This window comes from Zosterops lateralis (assembly GCF_965231275.1).
Source record: "Zosterops lateralis genome assembly, chromosome: 15".
Lineage (NCBI taxonomy): Eukaryota > Metazoa > Chordata > Aves > Passeriformes > Zosteropidae > Zosterops > Zosterops lateralis.
The window spans coordinates 3,444,661-3,470,378 of NC_139775.1; the positions used below are offsets into that span (position 1 = coordinate 3,444,661).

General features: G+C 43.6%; 1 protein-coding gene across 1 annotated transcript in view; it reads left to right on the top strand.

The window, feature by feature from the left end:
- Positions 1 to 25,718, top strand: part of MAD1L1 (mitotic arrest deficient 1 like 1) — a 346,571-nt gene that overhangs the window by 172,840 nt on the left and 148,013 nt on the right. The window contains exons 14-15 of the mRNA XM_083872211.1: positions 11,698 to 11,786; positions 20,726 to 20,816. Of these exons, the coding sequence (XP_083728337.1) occupies positions 11,698 to 11,786; positions 20,726 to 20,816 (180 nt within the window). The remainder of the gene's footprint in view (positions 1 to 11,697; positions 11,787 to 20,725; positions 20,817 to 25,718) is intronic.

Genomic DNA, 25,718 nt, shown 5'->3' on the forward strand with positions numbered 1-25,718 from the left:
AGTTTATCTGCCCCACTCTGTCCGCATCTCGGATTTCTGGCTGAGGAAGGCTCAGTTTGTAGGAGGGATTCCAGCTAGTTTGGGACTTGCACTCTGACATTTCAATTCTGTGCTGTTCTTTCAGTTTTCACGTAGCTTCCTCTTTCTGATCAGTTTATGTTCCTCTGTGGTAAAGCTTCTGTGCTATCAGTAATTGTGTTTGTGCATTTGTATTTTTAGACCCAAGGTCTTCATTGGATTTTGTTTGTTTTGAATGTGTCTGAATCATCTTTTTCTCTATCAGGTTGTTTTAGTTTTACTTCAGCAGAGCCATTTGTTGCTTGTTTACTTCACAGTGTTTATATCATTCTTCTCTTACTATTGTGATCCTGTAAATTCTGAATTATGAGTTGTTAGAAGAGGGGGATGATTGTGCAGGAGTCATTGATACCCTATTTTGGGTCTCCTTCCTGTTTTAACTGTGGAGTTTTGGGTCTGAAGGTGGAGTGAAGTGTAGAATAGAGGGATGGGACTGCACTTGTCCTTTCCCTTTCCCTGGCAGGGAGCTCTCAGTGCCCATTGTAAACAACTACATTAAAACTTGTCCTTGCTATTCCCCACGGGTTAGGAATATAGTGAGCTCTCAGGTACACAGACAAGGTTATTTTTTTCTCCCTCTCTTAGCCTGGGGAATGATGAACAGCCTCAGCTGGTGTGTTGCACCTGCTGCGTGTTCCCTCTTGGAAAATTCGTGTTTCAACACACAAAACCATGGCACCATCAGAAGCATCTGTTGCAGGTGACTGTGGGCAAAGCAGGGAGTGTGGAGGAAGCCTTGGGATGCTGGTGGATGAGTGCTGACAAAAACTGCCTGTGGGCTGGAGAGGTGCTCTGCACATCCCACCTCTGCACGTTACTATCTCAATGCTGTTTTAATTAGGTGAGAAGGAGAGACTCAGTGAGTCAATTCTCATGGTTTATCTCTGTTTTAAAAATCTAGCCGGGCACATGGGATCAAACAGCACATTCCCTTCAAATTAAAAAGAAATAAATGGTCTGTTTAAAAGTCCCATTACACAAATGAACCTGCTGTTGGATCCATTAACGTGGAAGTTTTATGGGACACGGCAGCACCGTTTGGTTTCAGCAGGACTGTTTTCATTTGCTCTTCCAAGGCAGTAAGGGCTGACATGGGGTTCAGGCTGTCAGGAGGAAGAAATGTGGCTGCCTGAAGTGAGAGCTGCCTTCCTGCTGGCCTTCCCTGTGGGACAGGTGCTGCCAGACTGGGGGAAACTGTCTGACCCAGACCTGAAGAGTAATTCCAGCTCAGATGGGACTCAGGGGCCTTGTCCTCATTCCCAGCCCATCATTTGGGGTGGCCTCCATGCCACAGGTGTGCCCCTAAACCCTGAGCTGTACTCTCAGGCATGATGGTAACAGGAACAAGGACTGGAGAGGGAGACATGGGGAGGGTTTTTTCTCTTCAGTTGTTGAGAAGAGGAGAAAAGTGAGTAGTTGTCCTGTTTAGAAGATGCTGCAGCTGCAGTGGTCCTTGTCAGTGTCACTGTTGTCACTAAAATCTGACTTACACTGAGTTACTTGGTGAAATGAGAACAGGATACAGATATTATCAGAGGCTTTATTATAGTAGGCACAGCCTGGAGACACAAAAGGCCTATTTAATAGACATGCAAAAATCGGTGCTTTTCCAGGCTTCATTAATCTCTACAGAGCCTGTAAGAAGTTTAGGGGCTACCTCAGACTCAATTGGTTTGATTTAGCTGAACTAGAATTTCCTGGAGAATGCAGGAGCTCTACATTATGTTCAGCACTTTGAGAAAACCAGGTGAGAAGTCTGGGATATCTCTAGGAATCTGTCTTTCTGCTCCTTTATTCTGCCTTTCTAAAAGGCAGGTTGGAGAAGCTGTAGAAGGAACATGAAGTTCCAGTGCTTGTCTAGAGAGGGAAAGGAAGGCTTGGGGTTGTTGAACAGTCGTGTTAGCCTGGGACAAAATAAAAACTGATTTACAGCTTCCTTGTGAGAAGGATGGAGCCCAGTCTCCTCCTGCTTTCACAGCTCTGGGAAGCTGTGCCTGCCTCAGAAGAGGATCATCCTGAGAGATCTGATGCAAGAGATACAATTCTGTAAGCACAGCTTGTCCTGAACATGCAGGGGGATGTGAAGGTCTCCAGCTCTGGGATCTGGGGAGGGCATGTTCACAGGATGTGCCTGCAGATCAAAGGTTGCTGGATACTTCTCTTCTTGCCTGGGGCTGGCTTTGTGTATACAAAAAGGGAGATAAGGTGTAAAAAAAATTGAAGTTTCAAGACTTAGTCCTTAGACTGACAGCCTAATCTGCTGGTTACATCATTTGTTTTCAGTCTTTTTGTGTCTCAGTGTCCTTAGGAGAGCTCGTTCCCAGTGTTTCTTGCCTTTGGCTGATGGATGCTGGGGGTAGGTAGTAGCTGTGGCAGGCTGGGGTCTGTCAGGGCAGCAGAGTCCTCCAGCAGGAGTTGGAAAACCCAATTTATCCACAGAGAGGAGGAGATCATAGAGCAGAATTTCTCCTATGACCTCTTGGTAAATAATGAATGGCAGAGCCCTGCCTCTTTGGAATTGCTTAATTGAGGCTGACAACTCTGTTGTATTACAGGATCTGGCTTGTCAGGAGAATTTTAACTTATTTATGAATATTTCATTAACCTCTAAAGACTGGCTGTATAAAATAGAGCTCGTGCCAGGCCCTGTCCTGTTGATGCTGTGTTCAGTGCTAATGTCATCACTGCACACCCAGAACACCTTTCCTCTGAGCTGGGCCTCACAGTTTATTGTTGGTGGCAGCAAGAACGTGTTCACCAAAGGTTAAAATGCCAGGTTTGTGCTTTGGCACCAGAGTTGAACATATGGTATTTGAGAGGGAATTGCTGTTTGCCTTTCACTCTGTGACTGCTGCTGGCAACTGAAGGGCCCTGCAGGCATTGCCCTGAGAGGCTGAAATGGGCAGAGCAGTCCTGGCAGGGCCCTGTGGCCTTTGGGTTTTGGCACCAGGAGAGAGATTTCTCACTTTTTATACATTAAAAACCCACTGCTTTTTGTCACAGGCTAATCTCCGAATGGGTCATTTAGCTAGAAAATATTCATCCTGCTCTACTTGACCTGTTCTTTGGGCAGGATTTGGGGAACAAGGCTCCTTCAAGGCTCTGCAGCTTCCTTGAAAGCAGCTGGGAGGTCCTGTCAGGAGAGCAGCTGCTTCCCCATAGCTGGGCCCCTTGCCCCATCCTCACATTTCCCAACTCTGGGAGTTCAGAGAGCAGCTTTAGCAGGCAGCTCTGCTGGCTCCTGCCAAGATATGCCAGCAAACAGTGCTCCCAGCTGTAGTGAACTGCAAAATTGGTCTGGAGCTGCAGCAGGAGCGAGGGAGCTGTTCCTAAAAGCACAGGCTGTGTGTTGTTCCATGTGAGCAAGAGAAAGAAGATTAAGTTCAAGCACTCAGTGAAGGCTCCTTTGCTCTCTTTACTTTATTAAGCAGGATTGATTCCACAGTACTTATGTTAGGAAACAAAGAAACGAAAATGGATGTTGGATTCCTCTTTCCCCTTTGATCTTCCTGGGTGCTTGGGAACTGCATAGATTCTTCTCTGACTGTTTATTATGTGATGATTTTTCAATGGGAAAACTGATGGGGGAGTGAGAGGTGGGATTACAAGCTCCTGTTTGATGAGAATTGTTGACTGAATGCTCCGGAAACTCCTCGAGGCGATATTTTCAGGAAACAAACTGTATTCAAACTCTATACGGAGGAGGTATGACATCTTTGCAGATTTATTCATTGCTTTGCCTGTAAATTGCAGCTGCTAGAAGACTTGATTCTAGCAAAATATGCCTATTCCTGTGTGAAAGAAGTGATCTGTGTGATGCACTTCTCAAGAGCAGACAATTCCATTGTGCCAGCACCGTGGCTACACTGGCCAGGGATGAGGCACATCCAGGCTGGCACCTTGACGGGTTCCCTGAACAGGCTCTTACTCTGTGTTTTGCTGTTCTAACCGGGAGTAATGGGTAGGAGGTGTCAGGCAGTTAAGGCTAATTACTCCAGAGTTGCCTTCTCTCGGTGGACACCAGCTGTTTTGTTCTCCCTGGCTGGGAGGAGCTTTCGGTAGTAATTAAAGGGAACAGTCATCTACACGCCTGGTGGAAGTGGTGGAGCGAGGCTGATAACAGCCGAGAGCTCTGAGCTGAATGAACATGGAAATTAGGTGATCCTTCTTCAGAATGAGCTGTTAGAGCAAAGAGAGGGGTTTGGACGTGGGGCTGTCAAGGTGTTTTGCTGTCAAGCAGTGGCTGTGAGGTCTCATTGCAGTCCCTGCGAGCGTGGGCAGGGCAGGCTGAGAGGAAGAGATTCCTTGTCTGCTCCTTTCGTGGAGTGAGGGCTGAAATGTGTAATTATACTTGAATAAACTCATGGGTTTAAATTAACATCTTCAGTTCCCTTGCTCGGCGTGTCTCTTGTACAGGATGTTTGCTCTTCTTCCCCATGAGCCTTCCAGGTTTGTTAATTTTGAGCTCTGAGCCAGCTTCCATCCATCTGAAGTGTCTCGTAGTGCTTGTTTCCCAAGTCACGTCCTGCACCCTTCCCAGATTACTAAAATGAAATAAATCCAGCACCAAGGAAGGTGGGTGGGTGGGGATGGTTGGTATCTGGTGGTGTTGGGATGTGAGAAGAAACTTTGAGACGGGCAGGAGGCCAAGTCATGAAGCAAAGGTGACTTTGGGAAGAGCTTGTTGGATGGGCTGTGCCAGGAGAAGTTTGGGGGTGTGGTATGATGGTGGTTCCTTCTTCACGTTTGTGATTCCTTCTTCACATGCTGGGCAGGCAGCTCAGGCTTGGGCCACTTTGACACCCATGTGGCATTGGCCTTATTGTGCAGAACAAACTGTTTCCTGCCATACCCTGTCCCACTGTCATTAGGTATGGAAACCACAGAGTGGCTGGTTTAAATAGGGTGTCTGTGCATTTGTCCTCTTGTTCCTTTGCAGCAGAGCTGAGTTTGGCTCACTGAGGCTGTCTGGAGTTTCCCCAAGTTGTGCTGGTGGCACACAATGTGGAGGGGAGGTGTTGGGAGGAGAGCTGCAGGCTGCCTGTGGATTGGGAATCAGAAGGGAGAGAGGTGAATGCTCGTTAAGGCTCCCTTGGGGTAGATGAATTAGTTAATGACTTTGCTGTGCTTTGAAAATGCAAATGCTGTGTCAGAGCTAAGTCTGATTATAATAATCAATCTTCCTTTGGAGAGGGTGCTGGGTATGAGGAAGGGGGAGAGTGATGAGACTGGGGCTGAATTTTTAGATCACAGATCTGCATTTCTCTGCTGTTGTTAAGGAACCTGATGCTGTCTGAGAGGTCAGCAGAGCTGAGGAGGGGCAAAAGGTGGGTTTGGGAGAAACCATCCTGGCAAGCACCAGTGGGCCTCGGCAGGGTGAAGATAATTTTGTAATTTTGTCCCTTATGATTGCCCTGCCTGGAAAGGGAGAGGCTGTCATCTGCTCCTGTGTGTGAGCTACCCCTGCTAATGGGAAAGATAGAAACTGCCTCATAAGCAGGGTCCTCCAGGGATGGGGGAGAGGGGAGGGTGGCTGCTGCAGACGTCCAGCCCTGACAGCTCCTTCTCCCTTGGCACTCCATTCGTTTGTAGCAAGCGTTCCTAGTAATTACACCTCTTAATTTAGGAGAGCGAGTGGGAGAAAGGAATATAAATTTGTGTATTAACTTTAGAGATTGGAAATAGGGCAAGTGAACCTTCTCTCTGGGAGATTATATTTGGAAATGAAATAGAATGACATTTGGTATAAACTTGAAAAATTGCTCTCTTTTTACTGCGACGGGAGGAGAAAAGCCACAATCCAGCCTGTATTGGAGAGAAGCAGAAGTCAGCATATGTCCGTTTCCCAGTGTGTGTGTATCAACAATAATATATATGCATGAGTACATTTTTAGGAAAGTGTTTGCTGAGAGGTTGCTCCTAGCCCTGACTTCTCAGTGATAAAAGCACAGCAAGTTTGTTACAGATGGTGGAACCCCTAGAGACCGGTGACTCTGATCCAGCCAGCCTTCATCTTCCAAGAGAAAAAAATACATATTTTTTTGCTTCAGCCAAGTGGGAGATGGTTAGTTCCAAACCACTTTTTGTTGAATATCTGATTTTCTTTGCCTTTATTGCTTTTGTTTCACAGTGGCATCGAGGATTAATTTTCCCAAGAAAAATGTACCGACTAATCCTGGGCTGCTTAGCCTGTTTCTAAATGGCAGGCAATATTTTGTTTTACAAGTACTCTCCTACTTTTTGAAGAAGAGTAAAGTTCACTAGGAAATGTGGTGAGGCTTAGTTCTCCCTCTGTGTGCTTCTCTGCAGGTATTTTGGGGGAGCAGCCCTTCAGAATGCCAGTGGGATGGGCTTATGGAAGAGGTGGCAGTGCTTTTGCTGAGCAGAATGATCCCTGAAGTGCTCAGCATGGTGTCTTACTACACTGTGGTATTGCTGGACACCCCAGTTAAACTCACTGATGTTTCATGTATATTGGATTTTTGATGCCAGATTTCTAAGCTCATAGACAACACCAAGCTTGCTGTGCTGCCTTGTGGGAAGAGGCAGAGAAGCTCCTTAGCCTCTGCTATATCCAGTGGAGAGAAGCACAAATGGCACCACTGTCATATCGAGGTCCTGGTTTGCCTGTTTTCAGCCCTCAGTGCATGGGGTCATGCTCAGGGTCCCGTTTCTCTGTTCTTGTCTATTTTAGCATACACTCTTCCTTTCCAACTCTGCTTGGTGTTCCTACATTTTAAATATTTATGTACTGAAATAGCTCCTTGAATTGTGTTGAGGCTTGTAGCCCAACACAACCTCTCAGTTCACCTTTCTGTGCCGGCTCCATGCAATTCAGTTCCCATTTACTGCTGCCGTTCAAAATCAGCTCTTTTGCTGAGGAAGGCCTTTCAAAGGATGTTGCATCAGCCCATTGTTAAATAAACCTTTAGACATTTATAATGGATTCAGCATTTCCTGCTTTTTACAGTTCCAAAAATGCTGAATGACATGCAGACACACTTCATCAGGGTAAGATTGCTGTATCAGCCCCTCTCTAAAATGCACTCATTATTCAAATAATAACTGTATGTCTCCAGCATGTGTTCTGTGAAATGTGTGTACATGATGTGGGCGAGTAAACCAGCCCCCCTTTTTCTTTTTCAACATGCAAATCCTGCATTGGCAGTGAGTTGAAATACTGTAGATTTTGAGTTCTTTATTACCCAAAATGAGTCACCTGAACAGAGATTTGCTCGTTGATTTGGGCAGTGTGTTAACATTTTCAGAAGTTTGTAAATGTGCTTTTCAAGGCTGACTGAACTGACCTGTGATAAGCCTCACTCTGAAGATGGAGTGTGGACAGCAGTGGGAGGCTCTGGGAAAGCTTTTCTCCATTAATGCTGAAACCTGCTGGAGCTGAGTGTGAGGAACAAGAGGCCCATGGCGTTGCAGAGATTTGAGGTGCTTGCTTGGAGGGGACCATAGGTCAGAAATGACAATGCCAGAAATACACCAAGAAAATCAACTCTCTGAAGTTCTGTTTCTTCTAGCTGTCAGGAGATGAATTTATAATTTTGTTTCTCCTGTCATGTCATATGTCTTTAAATAATTGCCACAGAAGACAGAAGCAGTGAGGAACATATTTCTAACCCTGCTGTGGGTGTTTGCTATGCCATTAACACTTGGAGGAGAACCACCTTCTTGGAATCTTGTCCAGACAGGTTTAAAAGCAAGGCTGAGAGAAGAATGATATTTCATATAATTAAATACTAGATGAAAATTCATCCATGTTCTTCCTTCCTCTCTTTCTCCTTTGGTAAATAACAATGGCAGTACTTATTTTGGAGAAATTATTTGCATTTCATCTTTTGGGGCACCTGCATTTTTTTGACAATGAACATTCTAAAATAAGTCTATATCCTGTATGTGTCCTGATCACTTTTTATTGAGAGTAATAAAGTTGTTCTGGAATTCATGCTTAAGAATTGAAAGAGATAAAGAGAGTTCAGGATAAATCGGATCACTTCAGTTTGAGAACAAGAGGCCCCAGGATATTTTGAGAAGAAAACAACACATCCTCAAACTATTAAGGACCTGTTCATGTGTTTTATTCATTCATGGGCTCTGATATTACTCATTATTCTGCCTTATATAAAAACCGTAGATAACTTTAAAAACCATTAAAATAACAGCTTGGTTTCTTTCTGAGTTGCTCAAGTGTTCTGCAAGGTGGGAATATCACTGGGGGTCAGATCCTGGGTGATGTAATGCCTGAATCTCCTGCAGGTGATGTAGGTCCTTAAGTCCCTCTTGTGCAGCTTCCAGGACAAGAGATGCTGCTGTATTTCACAACAATGTTCCCTGTCTGCTCTTAATGCCACTTAAAAGATGAAGGCTGACCTGGGTCGTTTGGTATGGAGTGGGGGAATACAGCAGTGAGCTGTAATTTGAGCAGCCCTTTTCCTCTCTCTGCTTGGTAATGACTTCTACTAGTTTAATGTATTCAAAGCAATAAAAGTTTAACTCAGCCAGTCACATAAAATTATTGATAAAAATTGGAAGAGTTTAGCCTGGAATAGTGAGTTGGTTCAAAAAGCATAAAAATGCCTGCTGAAAGTGGCATCTGGTGAACAAGAGAGACCAGGACTGGAAATTAATTTAGGAAGAGGGATGTGATAGGAATTAGGCAGAGAAAGCAGCAGTAGGGAGTTGTCTCTTCCTTTCCTTATCTCTTCTTGAGTCTGTTCTTTGGCACAGGTACTGAGAGGAGAAGTGGACAGGAAGGGACAAAGCACCGCTGTGGTGAATTATTTCATGCTCATCACCCATTTCCCAGAGTTGTCCTGAGGCTGTGTCAAAGGGAATGGTCTTGGAAAGCTCCTCACCTCTTGGGCTTTATCAACAGGTTCCTTATTTTTAGCCATTCTTTTCATTCTTGTTTTGTGTCTTGCTGCTTGCACTGTATTGCCTTCAGAAAAGCAGAGTTGGGTCCCAAGAGTGAGTCACTCCATCTCATCTCAACTAACTGTTTTTGTCCTGGAAAAGACATTAATAACATAAGAATAAATAGCATTTTTAATATCTGAATATTTTAATATCTTCAATGAAATTGGCAGTAAGAAATGTTTTCCTATCAGTTGCTAGGGATTAAATCTGGAAACAACACATTTTGAATGAAGTATTTAATAGCTTAATTGTTTTACTTTCTTATTTCATGAACAGTTAGTGAGCTCTGAATGGCAATAATTTCCTGTGGCACAAGATTGTGTCTTGGCCTGAACTTTAAACTCTCCAGTAGTTTCAATCCTAGTTCTGGGAATCAGGTCTGTGTTAACATCTCACTCCTTGAGCCAGTTTCATCTGTAGTGATATCAGTGTCCTCCTCTCCCTTCTCACCTCAGGCACATCAAATTTTCAGTCCAGGGAGTCTTGGTGCTTGCAAATTGGGAGGACATAAGAATGAGATGAAATGCCCTTACAGCCCATGTGCCCTTCCCTCCTCATTCTCCTTCAGCAGCTTATTCTTAGAAACCCAGCAGATCCTCACCCTGCTGCTGCTGAGCGTACCTGGCACTAATTTGTCACTGCTGTGGATCAAGTGAGATGCTTCTCACAAGCTCCCTCGAGCTCATTTACATTGACTCTCCCATTTCCTTTTCCTGTTACACACTCTGTTTATTCCCTTCTTTGTACAGCCACCACAAGAGACCCCAAATTCCTCACCTGTCTGTGTCCCTCTTGTCCCCCAAGAAGGTGACCGTGATTTATCTGTGTGGGTGAGCAGGTAGAGGGTGCACATGGGCTTGAGGCTGAGCCCTCTTAGCCAGGGATAAATAACTCACCAGCCCTTCCATCTTCAAATGCTGCTCTCACTTATCCCAGAAAGCATCCTCAAACTCCTAACAGCAAACACTTCCAGGCTTCAGCAGACACGGGAAACCGGAGGCATAATGAGTGTTTTCCTGCTAGAAGTAGGTTGGAATTGAAGCCTACTCCTCATCCCGGTACCTTTTATTCACATTCCTGGAATTATCTGGTGTGCTTGCTTTATCCCCAGCCATCTGTGATGGGCTGAGCTGGGAGAGATAAGCTCAGTAATCAGAAAATTGAGGGAAGCATTTCTGGCTGTGATAATCTTATCAGGCAGCTAATATGCATTAACATTTGTACAGCCTGATGATGCAGGTGGGCCTTTGCTTATTTTTTATTCCTGGATGTTTTTTTGACAGGCAGGGGGAGAATGCAGGGCTTTTTTGGGGTGTCAGGGGGAATTAGGTTGAAACATTTTTTTGTGCTCGCTCTCTTCTGCTCTGTTCCTCTGGTGTCAGAAAAGGGTGGGAGCAAAATCCAACCATCCATTTTCTGCCCTTTCCTGCCAACAGCACTGCCATGCTCTGCCTGTCTTTTCTGGTAAGCATGGAAGGGTGAAGAGGCAGCGTGTCAGAACTTCAGTTCTGTCTGAGCTGTATGACTGACTGTGACAAGATGCTCCTTTTTCTTGTAAAATTGGAGAGTTTCTGCAAAAAGCTTGCAGAAGTTTGCCATTGCAATGTGATTTTGCTCTACAAGTCTAATCTATGCTGTTGCAGGGAATGGTGTATTGATGGATTATTTCCCTAATGCTGAGCGTTGAACTCTCTGTGGTCATAAGTTTTGCATCTATAATTAAGGCTGGATTGCTTATTATATTTCTCCTGGGTGAAAGAAATATCGTTTCCTTCAACAGATTTATTAGGGGAATTAGTCAACAGGTGGTAAAAAGATAGATGACAAAAGGAAGTCCAGAATCTCAAGGATGAGTGTGTGAAGAAGGTCTAAGGTGAGAGAAGGTGTTGGAACAGAAGTTTGAGTATCCTCTAGGTAGTTTGTCTCTGCTTATACTTCATAATAAATCATTTTTTCAGAGGTTTAGAAAAAAGTAACATACGGAGTTTATCAATCTGTGCATTGTCTTAATCTCTGATTTAGGGATCCAGACTGCTACAAGTCACAGAGCCTGGGAATTGTAGATTCTGGGTAAGAAGTTCTCATGTCTGTAGAGTTTTGAAATACTTTCTTGTGAGTTTCTACCCAAGCAAAGCCAGAGGCAGAAAATATTCTTGTTTGTTTGTTTGTTCAGCCAGAGCTACCTGAGCAGCTAGACCTAGAATATTGGAAAGTGCTGGAAATATTCCCCAGTCTTTTGGATTCAATGTATGTGTCTCAGCTGTTGTGGACAAGACAGTGTAATCCTTCATTTCTTCTGGGGTTCATTTCTTCTGGGGGAAGAATTGAGTGAGGTTGAATTATCAACACTAAACCTCAAGTCCCAGCGAGCTCCTAATGCCACACAGAGTCTTCTGCATCCCATTATCCATGGGGGAAAATATCTGAAAGAGAAGCAGAAGCTTTGCTAGTAACGTTCAACTTTCTGTGCCTCATCTACAGTGGAGAAAATGTTGGGAAAGGCAGAAGGAATTGCAAGGGGAAAGAGGGTTAAGTGAGGTTTTGACATTCAACACGGGAGAAGTTGTGCTTCACATCTGTGTCATGAAAAGTCCGACCTGTGCAGAACCTCATGATTTCCTCCTCCCTTTGCTGTTCATGTGTGCCCTTAGCAGTGCTGCAGGAACAACTAACACCTTTTGTCTCCTGCAGCTGGAGGTGGAGATGAAGGTGCTGAGGTCTCAGCAGTGCACAGCCGAGCAGGGCACCGTTGTCACCAAGGAGGAGGTGGACGCGCTCAGGTAGGCAAAGCAAGGGGAGGGATGAGCAGATTCTGCTCTTTTTGGAGGAGCTAATGAGAAGGGAAATGCCTGGGGAAGTGTCACTGCCTGCTGTGGTTATTGTCATCTCCTGGTGGAGCAGCAGGTACAGGAGCTCACTGTGCTGTAGGGCATAAAGAAGTTTGAGTGTAGGCTGCCTGTGTCCATAGGCTGCCTGCTGTTCAGGCAGTGGGGTGATTGATAATCAGAACACATTTTTCCTTGTATTCCTGAAGTAGGATGTTCTTTTTCTGTGCACATTTTACTTTCTCACCAGCTTTTAAGGATGTGAGAACCCCATGAAGCATTAGCAGAAACACTCAGACCATGATCTGTCCTGTGTTTAGATACTTTATAAGCTTTGCTTTCTTTTCAGAGGCTTCAGGCTCTTTTCTTTTGATGTTTGGGGTCTTTTGCTGTCAGTTAATTCATAAGCCTGGCTCCTGCATCACTATTCCCCCTGTTGACTTCCTTTCCTGTGGAAACAGCATTGCTGTTTATTTGTTATTTTGACCAAATCTTGACTGTAAATACAGGATCTGTTGGCATGTGTGTGAAGAGGTTTAGAATCCAGCTTTTGTATTGCTGATGCATGTGTAGCACTGGAGATAAAAGGGGGATGTTTCCCCTTGTGCATTGCTGGAGATGGCAGAGGGGTACCTGTGGTGATTCAGTGAAAGAGAAGTTACAAAACAGCATTTCAGCAGAGGATACATGAGCATTTACAAAAGCTACAGTGAATCTAAACAACCTTTCCATGTATTTATTAAAGCATTTATAGCTTCCATTGCAAAGCAGGTGACACAATAAATACCAAGCACAGAAAAATTCATCTGTTTCTGAATGTTTAATAAAGTTCCTTTTATTTAAGTTGGGTGAGTCGGGTCCTCACAGGCAGAGTATTTTATTCTCAGCTGATGTAAGACTTTGGCTAGACTTTCACTTCTTAATTCTTTTATATTTTCAGCTCCATCACAATAAAGTGTGACTACCTCATAGGACTGAAAGCAAGGTTTTGTAGCAAGCAGAATCCTGCAGAAAGCAGAAATTACTGTCCTGTATGTTATGGCTTTACTCTTGTGCTTTGCCTCTGGAGCTTGTTTTACGGCTTTGAAAGCCCAGTTCCATAGCAGGAGGGAGGTGTTTGAAAATAACACATGCTCAGCTAAGCTATTCCAATACATTTTAGAGCTGTACACCTAATCTTGGGGACCTGCTCCTGTAGTTCCCTCAAGGTGCTGTAATAGTTCTGGAGGCTCAAGGCATACATCTCCTTTTTTTATTCTATCATGTGTTTGAGTTCTGCTAAAGGAGAGAATGCTATGACTTCTCTTTTTCAGGGAGATAAACCTGTCTCCATCAACTTTTGCCTTTTGTGGGTTTTTTTTAGGTTGTTCAGGCTTTTCCTTTGCTAAGGCACACTGGACCCTCTGAAACCTGAGGTTTACACTGCTGCAGGAGCATTCAGCACCTCCTTGGCAACATTAAACCTGTCACTCCTGATTAATAATGTGCCTGTGTATCAGTAAATCCAGCAGCCTGTTTGCTGTCTTCTGGGCCCTGCAGGTTTGCAGAATTTTTCTACAGTGTCTCTCTGGTCTCTCCCTCCCTGGCTGGTGTTGTTGCAGCACCCTTTCATCTGGAAGATGTTCAGGCTCTCTATTTTCCCCTCCAAGACTCATTATTTGGTGTTTAGCTTCTGTGAGCAGCATTTGCTCTCTGTTGCCTGAGCAGCTTCAGGGGGAAGCAGCTTCAGGGGAAGCAGCTGGATTGCCACACAGTCCAGACCACTCCATAGTGCGACAGGCTCTTGCCAGTGGGGATGGAGATGTCTGCCTCTGCCCTAAATAAAAATCTATTTCCCAGGCAGGGATGAGTGGAGCTCACAAATATCTGCTTGTTATGGGGTTGTGGTGTTTGATTCAGCTCAACCATAGCCCTAAAGCTCCTAGATAATGTTTTTCCCCTCTTTGTTCTTAAGGAATTTCTTTGACTATTAATCTCACTCTCTCCTCCTTCCCTGGATAGTGTCAAACCTTTCACACAAAGTATGTCCCAAACCCAGGCCAATTCCCTGTGCAGTGGTTGATGGTGCAGAGCTGTTTTCCAGTGATGGGCCATACCCTGAAGGCTGTTTCAGCAGAGGCCACACTTCTGCAGTTGTTTCACGTTGATATTTTGGTTTTTCTTCTCTCTTGCTCCTGTGATAAGCTGTGAGTGCATAGCAGCCACAGTTCCACATTCTAATTCCTGACTGGCTTTTTTTTCCTGTAATTTTTTACTGAACCACTTTTTGTTGTCATGGCTGGTTTAAATGCTTGTCCCCGGCCCTGATGCTGGTTATTTAGTTACAGAGCTGTTCCACAAAGCATGGATTTGTTTGATTTTGATCACCCTTTTCATTGCTCAGCTCTAACAGTAAATGACTTGGTTCAAGGTGTTCTCTTTCTGCTGGAGCTTTCTTTGCTGGAGCACTGTAAGCCAGTCCCTGCTCCTTTTTCCTTACAGTTGGCTTCTATTACTGCTTCAAGCATCTCCTTGCACTCTCAGGCATTCCACATCTGAGTGGAGAAGTTTTAGAATTGACTCCGTAAAGATTTATTTCTTATGTTTCCAGACTTAAGCAGTCAATGGATATGGGTTGGACTTTATTTTGCATTTTCTGTGCATTGTTCAAGAAACTGGGCCAAGTTCTTCACAGAAGAGGCTCCTTCTCAAAGGAGCACAGAATAAATCACTATATTCTCCCAGTCCTCTGGGGCTTGGGAAGAGTGTGCTGTGATCCACATCAAACACTCCTCATGGCTCAGCTGGATGTGTCCTCTCCATACATCAGCAATGAACTGGGTGGGTGTGATTAAAGAACAGAAGGGGTTGGATGAGAACAGGGATCAGAATGGGAAGGGATTTAGATCTGCTGTGCTCATCCTCCTCCTGTGGGCCTCAACAGCACCAGTTTACTCAATTTTATGTATCTGCTAAGGAGAGCAACACAAACTCCACTGCTTCCTTCTGCACATCACTGCCAGAAACTAATTCTGGGAGAAAGCAGGGAGAAGAATGCAAACTTCCAAATTGGAAAGTGGGGAAAGAAACGCTACAGTTTATGAGGGAGTTATTTCCATTTCTGTAGTTAATCGTTGTCTTTGAAATCCTGTAACCTATGGGATGATGTGTCTGCTCCTCTGGGCTGAGCCCAACTCTCCTGTTAGCTGATGGAGGAAAAATAGGAGGAACCACTGAAGGCAGCAAGAGGAGTGTGCAGAACAGGAATGGACTGTTGAGCCTCCAGACATTTCCATATCGACCCCGTTGGTAGGAGCTCACTTCTGAAAACAAAAGCAGGGGAGACATAAAGGAGAAAAAAAAAAATCCACATTAATCCTTTGAATCTGTATTCACCTCTTGTAAGTGAACGAGAGCTTTTAAGAAAAATACCTTTTGTCTCATTTTTCTTTAGTATGGAAAGTAAATTTTCAGCCAGAAACTTGAAAGACTTTATCAGTTTTTCCTCCTTCTCTTGAGAACAAAGTGCTATTTCGTCAGACCTTTTATAAATTTAAATGTGAAACTCTCTCCCAGCATCATCGTTTCTGGAGAGACAATAAAAGCAGTGCTAATGCTGTCATTTCTCACACTTTTTGCTGCTCCCTCTGAAATAATATTTGGTTATATTCTGCAGATCCTATGAAGAGAAACTGTGGTTGACCCATTGAGTTCCTGCACTGTAGGGTACAGCATTTGGGCATTAGCACCTTTTACAGGGAAGGTGGTAACTGTGAAGAAACTGGTACTTAAGAATCTATAAATAAAAGGAATATATTTAAAAAGAACTTCACTGAAGACTTAAGTGACAACAGCTGAAGGACCTTTTCAGCTGGAACAAATCTGAACTTTTTCTTTCTGCTGTCAAACTGCAACCCCAGTAAATCCTAAATGTTTTCTGTGGATTTAGTGACTGGGTAGAGTTACAGTAATTCAAAAGAAATTCATGTCCTTGCCAATGCCCATTAGTCACACTTGCTGGAATTCTGTCTGCTCTGCTCCTAACACCATCTCAATGCCATCTGGATCCCTTAATAGCATCTTCCCAACACATGCATTTTCTGCTCCATTCAGTATTTTCCTGTTCAGCAATAGCTTTTCCACATGGCCATGCCCCCCTCACAGATGGGGCCTCTGTGAGACATGTCCTCATTGGTGATGTCCACAGGCAACCACAGAGCACAGCTGAGAACATTAAAAACCAATAAAACAAAGATAAAAGGGTGATGGTGGGGGGAGTTTTCAGTGGTTAATTCCACTGAAAAGCTCTGGATTCAGAGAGACTTTTGGAGTGCCTGGATGCTGTTGAAAATCCAACAGATTGCCCCCTTTTTTTCCTTTCTGAAGGAGGAGCAGCCTTGTCTCACGATCTGAGGTTTTCAGACAGACTGAACACACACAGTGGGATGTCTCCTGATTCTCACAACTGTCATTTCAGGAGACCTGAGGCTGTAGGTGGGTTTTTTTTTTCCCTCATTCCCTCTTCTGATTTGAGATAATGAAACATGCAGTAGAGGCAATATGAAGCTCAGTTTATAAAAGAGGGAAAATCCATGAGGCTGAGCAAATGCCAATGAATCTGCCAATGAATTGCACTAAATTTGATCTTGTGAAAGGTTGTGGAGGTGGCATCAATTTACCTTATGCCTGTGGAGCCTTCAACTCTTGGTTGAGCTGTCTGAGACAGGAAAATCTTTTAGACAGGTGAAGAGATCTTTGCCAGAGATTAAATATTTTCATGTTTTCAAACCCCTGTATGGAAAAGTTCATGAATTCTCCAGAAATTAATTTGAACGGTTTCTTCCTGTATCACAAAACTTGACAATGGTCTTGATATTTCAGAAAGTAACTGGTGTTTCTTTCTTCCTTGTGGCACAAGGCTGTTTTTAGAATAGACACCAGCTTTTAAGGCCAGGTTGGAAGGGGCTTGGAGGAATCTGGTTTAGTGAAAGGTGTCCCTGCCCATGGTGGTTGTGGGGGGGCTGGAACTGAATTATCTTTAAGGTCCCTTTTAAACCAGACCATTCTGGGCCAAAAATTGAGCTGGTAGATGATTGTGCTGTACCCAGGTGTTTCTGTACCCTGCTTTTTGTGGTGTACACATGGATTTGTCTGGGGTTGTTCTCCCTACCTGAAGGTAACTCCGGTATGTTACAGGTGGAGGATTGCAAACTGGTGATAAAATAGCATCACCTCTCTTGTGCAGGTGTCCCTGGAGAGAAAAGGCACAAGGAATGTGCCTTTGTGGGTGGTAGTGCATCCCAAAGCAGTCCACAATTGTCCCTATACATGAACTTAATGAGAAAGATACGTAAATGAAAAAAATCCAAGTGCCAAGCCAGTAAATATTTTTCAATATTTGACTTCCATATTTTAACCACCAGCTGCAAATGCTTTGCTGTGTTTATATATAGCTAGGATTTCCCTTGCTTCTCTCTCTTTGCCATTGGGAAGCCTTCCCCAGGGGGCTGGGAAGCAAAGCTGGAATAGCACAAACTGTTTGCCAGTGGTTCTGAACGCTTTCCCACTGGAGATCCAGGACACTTAACGGTGTTAAAAATAAGATAGGAGAGGGATAAATGGTAAAAGCACTAGTCAGTCTCAAAATCCTCTTGGCACAAAGCTTACAGCAGTGTTCCTGTTCCTCAGTGCAGAGAAAGCAGTGGGGTTTGTGTCTGAAGGAGGAGCAGGGAGTGCCCTGTGACTGTGACTCGATGGGCTGACCTTGCCCAGGGCAGGGCAGGGAGCCCTACAGCCCTACACTGTGCCAGGAGAGGAGGATGTCCCCAGAGATGGGACTCTGGGATGGAGCAGCCACATGGAGAATGAACCCAAGGCCATGCTCAGGGGGGAGAGGCCATGACCTTCAACTCCTGTGCCTGTTTCTGGTCACAGAGTTGGTGGTTCTGGAGAAGGCTCCAGGATGTGGCTTTTCAGTCCCTAAAGGGGAGACAAGAGAATTGAAGAGGGACTTTTGACCATGGCACAGAGTGGTAGCTCAAAGGGCAGTGGCTTTTAACTGGCACAGGCCAGGGTTTGATGGGATATTGGGAAGAAATTGTTCCCTGTGAGGGTGGGGAGGGCCTGGCACAGGGTGCCCAGAACAGCTGTGGCTGCCCCTGAATCCCTGGCAGTGTCCAAGGCCAGGTTGGATGGGGGTTGGAGCAACCTAGGATAGGGGAAGGTGTCCCTGCCCATGGCAGAGAGGGGAAATAAATGATTTTTCTGTCCCTCCCACCACAAACTGTTTCAGGACTCTGTGGTATCTGCTGCCTGACTGGGAGCGCCCCGGGCTTTAAATCACCGCTTGCTCAGCAGCGAGGCACAAAGGGCACAAACAGATTATTGAATCCTGAAATTGCAGGTGAAATAGCACAAAAATGTAACGGCTTGAATCTACCCTCATTACAGCTGCGTCTCAGGTCTTTGGGAAGTGTTTTCTGGCCGCTGCTATGAGTGGTTTTCAGAGGGTAACCGGGAGGCCTGATCTTAAGCCTCCCCACGGAGAAAAGTCTTGCAGGCAGATAACAGCAGTGTCAGGTTATTTGTGAGGCTGGGTGGGGAAAAATTTGTTCCCAATTAAAATTCAGCGTGTCAAGGATGGAGAAAGTACTGATGAGAGGTCCTGTGTCTGGCTGTGACCTTTCAGGAGCTGTTCTGCTGTTGTTTCTCAGAGAAGTGTTGCTCTCCTCATGGCCTGTTCTGCAATCTGTTTAGAAATGCACCGTTAAAAGCATTAATTCCACTTTGAATTTCCATTTTTCCTGACCTTTTCAGTCTCCTGCTTCAGCATCCTCCATCTCCACTAGCTTTGTGTCTCTTCTGAAAGTTATTGATAGTATTTTTTAATGGCTTGGACAGTGCTAAAAGTGTTCCTCGGCATTTCAAAGCCTTCCACAAGAGCAGAAAAAGATGAGACTTCATAATATTTGAAAATTGCCAGCAGGGGTCAGGCTTACAAATAATTTAAGCAATCCAAGCCGCATATTTATAAAGGAGACATTTCTGTGCTGAACCTGATGTGGATCAACCTGCTTCTGTGGAAAAGTTTGGAACTGTTGCTGAATGAATCAGAGATGACTTCTTCCTTGTACCTGAAATTGCTGTTGCATAATTTTGGATATTGGCAAATGGATGTATTCTTTATTGTATGATGCAAGGATTTTCAGCTTAATTTAGATAATTTTAAATATTATAAGCAAGATAATTAATTTTTAAAGAATATCCTGAGAAAATTGAATCCAAAAATCAGCGTTATTCTGAATTAGTTGTACAATTAATCCCAAGAAGTTAACGTGTGGAAGGGGAGGGTCTTAAAGGAGCATCAGGGTTTTGTACTCTGTATTAAATGCAAGAAAAAAATTTGTATCCAATCTTTTATAAATATATCTCCTACCTAACAAGTTTGATAGAGTTCTCTGAAGGATTCACCAGTCATTTGTCTAAGGCTGGTATAGTTGATCTAATGTATTTGACCTTTCAAATTTGAGCCAAAGGTTATTAGGAAACTTGGATGGAGTTAAAAAAGGAGATTCTTTGTTGGATTGATAAGAATATATGAACCCAGTGTACTGTGGGTGCCCATGTGAACAGGACAGAACATCTGAGTACCTTGCCAGGAGCTCTCCTGGCTTCTCTGTGCCTTGTCTCCAGAATTTCCTGAGCCAGAGATAGTACAAAATATTTCTACTTTGTAAAACTTCATGCATTTTTCTCCCCTTAATTTGCTTATGTAACACAAAGTTAAAATATGGCAAATCGAAGAATAAATGTTTTCACAATGCCAGGGTTTTTTCCACTAGTCCTAGAATGGTTTTGATTGGGAATTGGGAGCTTGTCCAACACAAAAAAGGAGTTTGTGAGTAGTGAGGTGGCAGAGTTTGAGATAATATGAAATTACTCAGCTTATCAGAGCATTCAGAATTTCAGAAGAAATCTCAGGATGCTGCTGGAGATGGGAGATGAAGTTGCATGTCAATAATTGCCAAACCCATGCACAATAGAAAAAACACCCTTCCTTTTACTCCCACAACAGAGAGCTCTAAATGAGCTGTTGTCACTCAAGAAAGAGATCTGACATTATTGTGAACAGCTTTCTGAAAATATTAGGTAGGTGCTCCATAGTTAGAAATACAAGTAGAATACTAGAAGCTGTTGGAAAGGAAATTGAGAATAAAGAAGAAATCCTCATTGTACCACTGAATATATCTGAGTGCTCTTTGTAGTTCCAGCTTATTTAATGTCAAAAAGTCTATATAAAACTTGATGGAACAAGGAAGAACAATAAAAATATGGAAAATCCTTGGTGTGAAGGAAGACGAAACTGAGATTCTTCAGGAAATAATAGAGGAGGCCTGTACTGTGGTGTGGAGAGGGGAGTGTGCTACAATTATTCATGGCTTTTCATAGCAGAACTAACGGGCACTCAGTGAAATAATCACATGTGAAGTATAAAACAAACTGAACTAATTTTTCATACAGTACATAATTAAATTGTGGAACTTACTGCCAAGGAGTGTTGTGAAGGCCAAAAGTATAAATCAGATCAAAAAGAGATTTGATGCCTCATAGAGGTTTTAGCTGCTGGTGGTTATTAAACATGATGGTCTGGACTCAGTCTGTGGTTCAGAAGATATCCAAGCTGAACTTGCTTTATATTCAAATTGTCTATTTTTAATATACTTTTACAAATTATATTCTCATCACATAAACATGTCACTTTCAACCATATGTTTTAGCTCCCTCAGTAATGCAGTTTTGTGGTACTGAATGCAGGAATAATCTGACACTATTTCTGGTTTCATGCTTTACTTGATTATTTGTGGTGGGACTGTGCAGGGACACACAAAGTCTATTAATATTCCCTTTTTCTGCAGGTTGAAAATCGAGGAGCTGGAAGCTGAACGCAGCAAGCTGGCAGAGGAGAACAGATCTCTGGAAATGAAGCTGGAGAAGTTCACTCTGCAGGTAGGAGTGTGGAGGTGCAGAGCAGCTGCAGAGCCTGGTGTGTGCCGTGGATGTTCTAACAGATGTGCCTGAGTGCTCCCAGCACGGAGCTTCCCTCCCCTCCATCTGGGCAAGGCACCTTTGGGCAGCCTGTGCTGACTGCACTGTCACACCTGTATTCCTGACTGTGCCATCAGAGAGGTTTGATGTCACATAGATTCACTTGTCTTGTTGGGTGACTCTCTCTAGGGCTTCTCTTCTTGGAGCCTTAAAAATTGGTCCGTGTTAAGTAGCTCTGGCACTAGAAGTTGTCTGTCCCCAAATTCGTTCCTGGCAAAGTGGGAGCATAGACAGGGCTGAACAGCCTGGAGTGGATGGGAAATTTTGAGTTTTGTTCATATTGAAGTCTCAGTTCCTGGAGTTTTCCAAGCCAGGAACCATCAGTGCTGTTGAGAGGATGAGCTGGCAGCATCCACAGATGTGGAGAGCAGAAGGTGTGGAGTCAGGGAGGTGTGTTCTCTTTGCTGTGCTACTCTGTGTGTTTTGCTTTTCCTGGTGCTGTCCTCTACAGCAGAAGGTGTTCAGCTTTTCACTCTGGAGAGATCTGTGAGATCTCACACAAGATAAGTGGACTGGCTGCTCTGCTTGTTGTCACCCTAGGAACAGCTTTCCTGTGCAGAGGAAGGGCAAGGAAGTTGCTTCAAGCTTTTGTAGTGCTTCCTGTTTGAAAGATGCTGGAGCAAACAAGAACCTGAGCCTGGTGGTTCAATCAGAGCCCACCCTTCTATGAAGAGTGTTATCTCTTCCTTCTTTTCTCTCTGATGTGCTGAACCATTTGTCATCATAGCATTCTATTATTTTAATTTTTCTTTCTTTTTATATTTTTATCTATTATTTTTATATTATTTATTATTATTTAATATTATTATTTTATCTATTATTTTTATCTATTCCCCCCCCTTTTTTTTTTTTTTTTTTTTTGCAAATTGTGTCATGGTAGAAAACCTGCAAGTTTGAAATTACCCAGATTTCAGCCAGACCATTGATTTTATCCTGACACCTCTTAGATGTGAATCAAAATTTTTTTTTATTATTTCTATAACCCATTCCTGAAGACAGGGGAAGTGACAGCTTTGATAAAGCAGGGAGCTGAGAGCTGCTGAGCATCTCTGCTGAGCCATGTTTAGTGTGAAACCTGTCACCTCGCTTTCCTTTAATTGGGTTTCAGTCATCAGAAGGAGATGAAAGCTTTGGGCTGGTGTTTGGATGCTTAGGTCTCCAACAAACACACAAGCAGCTTTGGTGTCAGAGCAGATTACAGCTCAGGTCATGGTTAATCTACCTACATGGTCTTACAGTGGTTGCTGGCTTTCCAAGAAGGCCTGACCAGAGGAATTCCCTATTTTATTTGTGGTATCTCAAACTATCGCACAGATCTGCTTTGTTTGTTCTTGCTAAGATGAACCAAGTGATTTGAGATGCCAAGTCTTGAGTAGCAGGTCTAGTAAAGAAATCTTCAAGTTGGTGAGCTGAATTCAGGTAATGATGCTCTTCCATCTCCCTTGCTAAGGCTGAGGACATGGCTTTAACTCCTTACTTAACAGGAGGTAGCTCTCCCTATCCCTAAAGTCTCACTTTACTTGTGTCTTTGAGGACTAGATGCCTAAAGTAGTTTTTTTGAAAGAGAAGGAGTGGAGAGGAAAGCACAAGTACAGGAATATGTCAGCTGAATGCTAAAGTGTCAGTATTGATCAGTGTGTGCCCACCTGCATGGCCAAGAAACTCCTCAGAGGGAAAAACATCAGCCTTCCCAATTTTTATTCACCTTGTGAATCAAATACCTTGACAGGCCAAGCTTAAAATGACTCTTTTTATAAACACATTGAAAGAAGGTTTGTTACAGCGAGAACCCACTAAGTTAAGGATAAGCTTAGAAATTTACCTCTTCTATCAGTGCTGAGCAAATACGCTGAAAATGTCATTATACACTCAGATAAGGTCACTGAAGTGCTGCTAGTTTGACATGTTATTTATTCCCACCTCTGAAAGAAATCATTGGGAAATGATGGGTTAAAATAAAGCCTGTATCATGAAGGGGAAAAAAGCAACACTACATACAGAAGTCACAAGGAAGGTTTACTGAATAGGAAGGTGACTAAAACCACAAATATGGGAGAAGCGTGGCTTCAAATCAAATAAAGGTGTAAGAGAAGGGGCTGACATTAACCCAGGTAGAATGAAGGTGATTTCTGACAAATCTTTATCTGCAGTTCCTTCTTGTAAAATAAAACCTCTGACTCCTGGACTTGTATCTACTACAGGAAAGATATGTAGAAGGGAGATGTTAGAGGTGGGAATTTGGAAGACACAAGTTGTAGAATTGAGGCTCTGAGTGCTTTACACAGAACTGAATCTGTTGTGTTCACAAAGTTGTGGTTGGTGCATGAAATCTAGGGAGATACAGCTGATAATTTGTAATTAAAAATGTCAGTTTGAATGTATTGAGATGTGGAAAGGAGTAGAGTTTCAGAAGTGTTTGTCTCCAAATCACGGAATCATTTAGGTTGAAGAAGACCTCAGATCATTGAATCCAGCCTATGACCCAACACCACCAGAACAAGTCTGTCAACCAGACCACGGCAGTGAGTGCCATGTCCAGTCTTCCCTTAAACACCTCCAGGAATGGCAAATCCAGCACTTCCCTGGGCAGCCCATTCCAATTCTGATCTCCATTTCTGTGGAGAAATTCTCACATCCTTTTGTATCTGAATATTGGCAGAGGAATTTTGCTGATTTCTGCACAAAAGCCCACTTTGTGAGCATGGGAACCCTGATGGACTGGGCAGAGGGCAAAGGAGCACCTGGAAAGGTGCTCTTGGTGTGTGACTCACAGTCCTTGAGCTCAGTATTAGCAAATGAACTGAGGTGCTGATAGCTCTCCACAGCCGGGTCTATCACATCTGACATCTTTTTGTATTCTGTGCTTGTGTGGGGACAGCTTGAATTATGCCTGAAGGTGTTTTCCACCTCCACACACCCTATCTACCAAACCCCTTGCCTCTTGACACCTAGCTGCAGGATGCATTGATTTTCCTTCACTGGTATAAAGACTTTAGCATGGATATCACTCACTGGCCAGGTCTTTACTGCTAATGAAAACCTCAGATTACAAAAACACAGGAGATGTAGAGCTGTAGAGAAATGACACCCGGCTGAGACTGCCTCCCTGGTGCCCAGGATATTATCTTAAGGAAAACATTTGAAACTATGGCTCAGGAGAGAGATTCAAATAATATGAAAAGAGTGGGTTTAAACACACAATTTTATCTCACCTCCTCTACCCTTCTTCTTTTCCATGAAGCAAAAAAACATTTCCAGGAAACTTGAGCTGCTGCTGCTGGCCCATGGTGGGCAGGCTGGGATTTCAAAGAAAGGCTTTGTTTGTTTAGTTATCTGAAATGATCTGGACCATCTTCCAGAGGTGCTGGTGGAAAAGTGCAGCTTGATTCCAGGAACAAAAGAGACTGATCAAATCAGTGCTTTTTGGATAAAGTGGGAGGAAAGAGTTGTGAGGAGTGTTCAATTAGCATTTCTTACTGCCAGGAGCCCTGTGTTTACAGGCAACCAAGCGGATGTGAAGTGTTCCTTATGCAAATACTACTCTCCTGCTTTTCCTGCTCTCCTCTACTCTTCCAGCTGAAGAAGAGATTCTTCAAGGTTGGCTGCTTCAAGGAAGATTGATTAAAATCAGCTGCAGTTTGACTTAATTGGATCCATATGCTTGGAGAGGGAGCAGGACTAGTTAAAGCCCTCGTAATTAGTTCACAGCTGGTTGGTGAGAATGAAACTCCAGTTAGAGTTCAGATGAGTGGATCTGTATAGATAAAAGACAAGTAGAGGGAGTGGGTTTTTTTTACACTGAGATGTGTTTGGGCTTGAAAATCACCTCTAGTCCCATAGCCAAGCTGGCAGCCTAATCCCTTTGAGTGTGTGCATGTGTATTTTAAAGGCTAAAGGGAAAGAGTCTGTATTTTCTGGCTTTTTTCTGAGTAACAAGAATCACCTGTGGATGCTGGCAGTCAAGAAAACCTGATAGAAAACTGGGAGATGATCTCAGGAGTAGACAAAACACAACAAGGGCAGTTTGTCTGTGGGAAAGGGTCATGACTTGGCACAAACTCTGGATGTCCAACTTTGATTGCCATGTCCCTGCTCACAGTAGTAACTGGCTGTGTTTAGCCTCTCTGCTAGTCAGTAATAAGACAACAACGCTCTCAAAAATGCAATATTATTCATACATATTGAAATGATTGATTTTTTGCCTATTATTTCAAAGCTCAGAAAGAGCTGACTAACTGCATAGTGTGGGGACAGTCATCAGGAAGATTACCCCAGACAGAAGCTGGAATTTATGTTAAGCTTTGCTGTTAGAATAGAAGGGACTGAATTACCTATTACAGTGTCCTTGAGGGAAGTGCCTGCTGGGTTTAGTTCTCCAGGAGTGAGATGTCCATGAATAACAGAAGTGCTAGACATCCAGAGCATTCACATGTTTCTCTTTCCCCTTATCTGTACAACTTTTGTGGTTGGGCTGGCCTTTTCCTTCTTCTAGTCCTGTATTTTGAGAGAATAACAAAACATCTGGGAGCTGTACCCCAGGGGAAGGTGGACAGAGAATGTTTCTCCTCTTTATGCATTAATGACTCATTTTATGGTTAGGGCTTTGGCAGCCAGGCAGTGACTAGCTTGGAGTTAAGAACCCAAGGCAAAGCTGAGGTCATTTAACAGTCTAACTGTTCATTTTGTGACCAGTGAAGAATGATGAATGAATCATTTACACTGTTATAAAACTTAAAAGGACATAGTCAACCTTTCAAAGTTCTCTAATTGGCCTCTCAAATGCTCACAAGTCTTCTTCCTGGA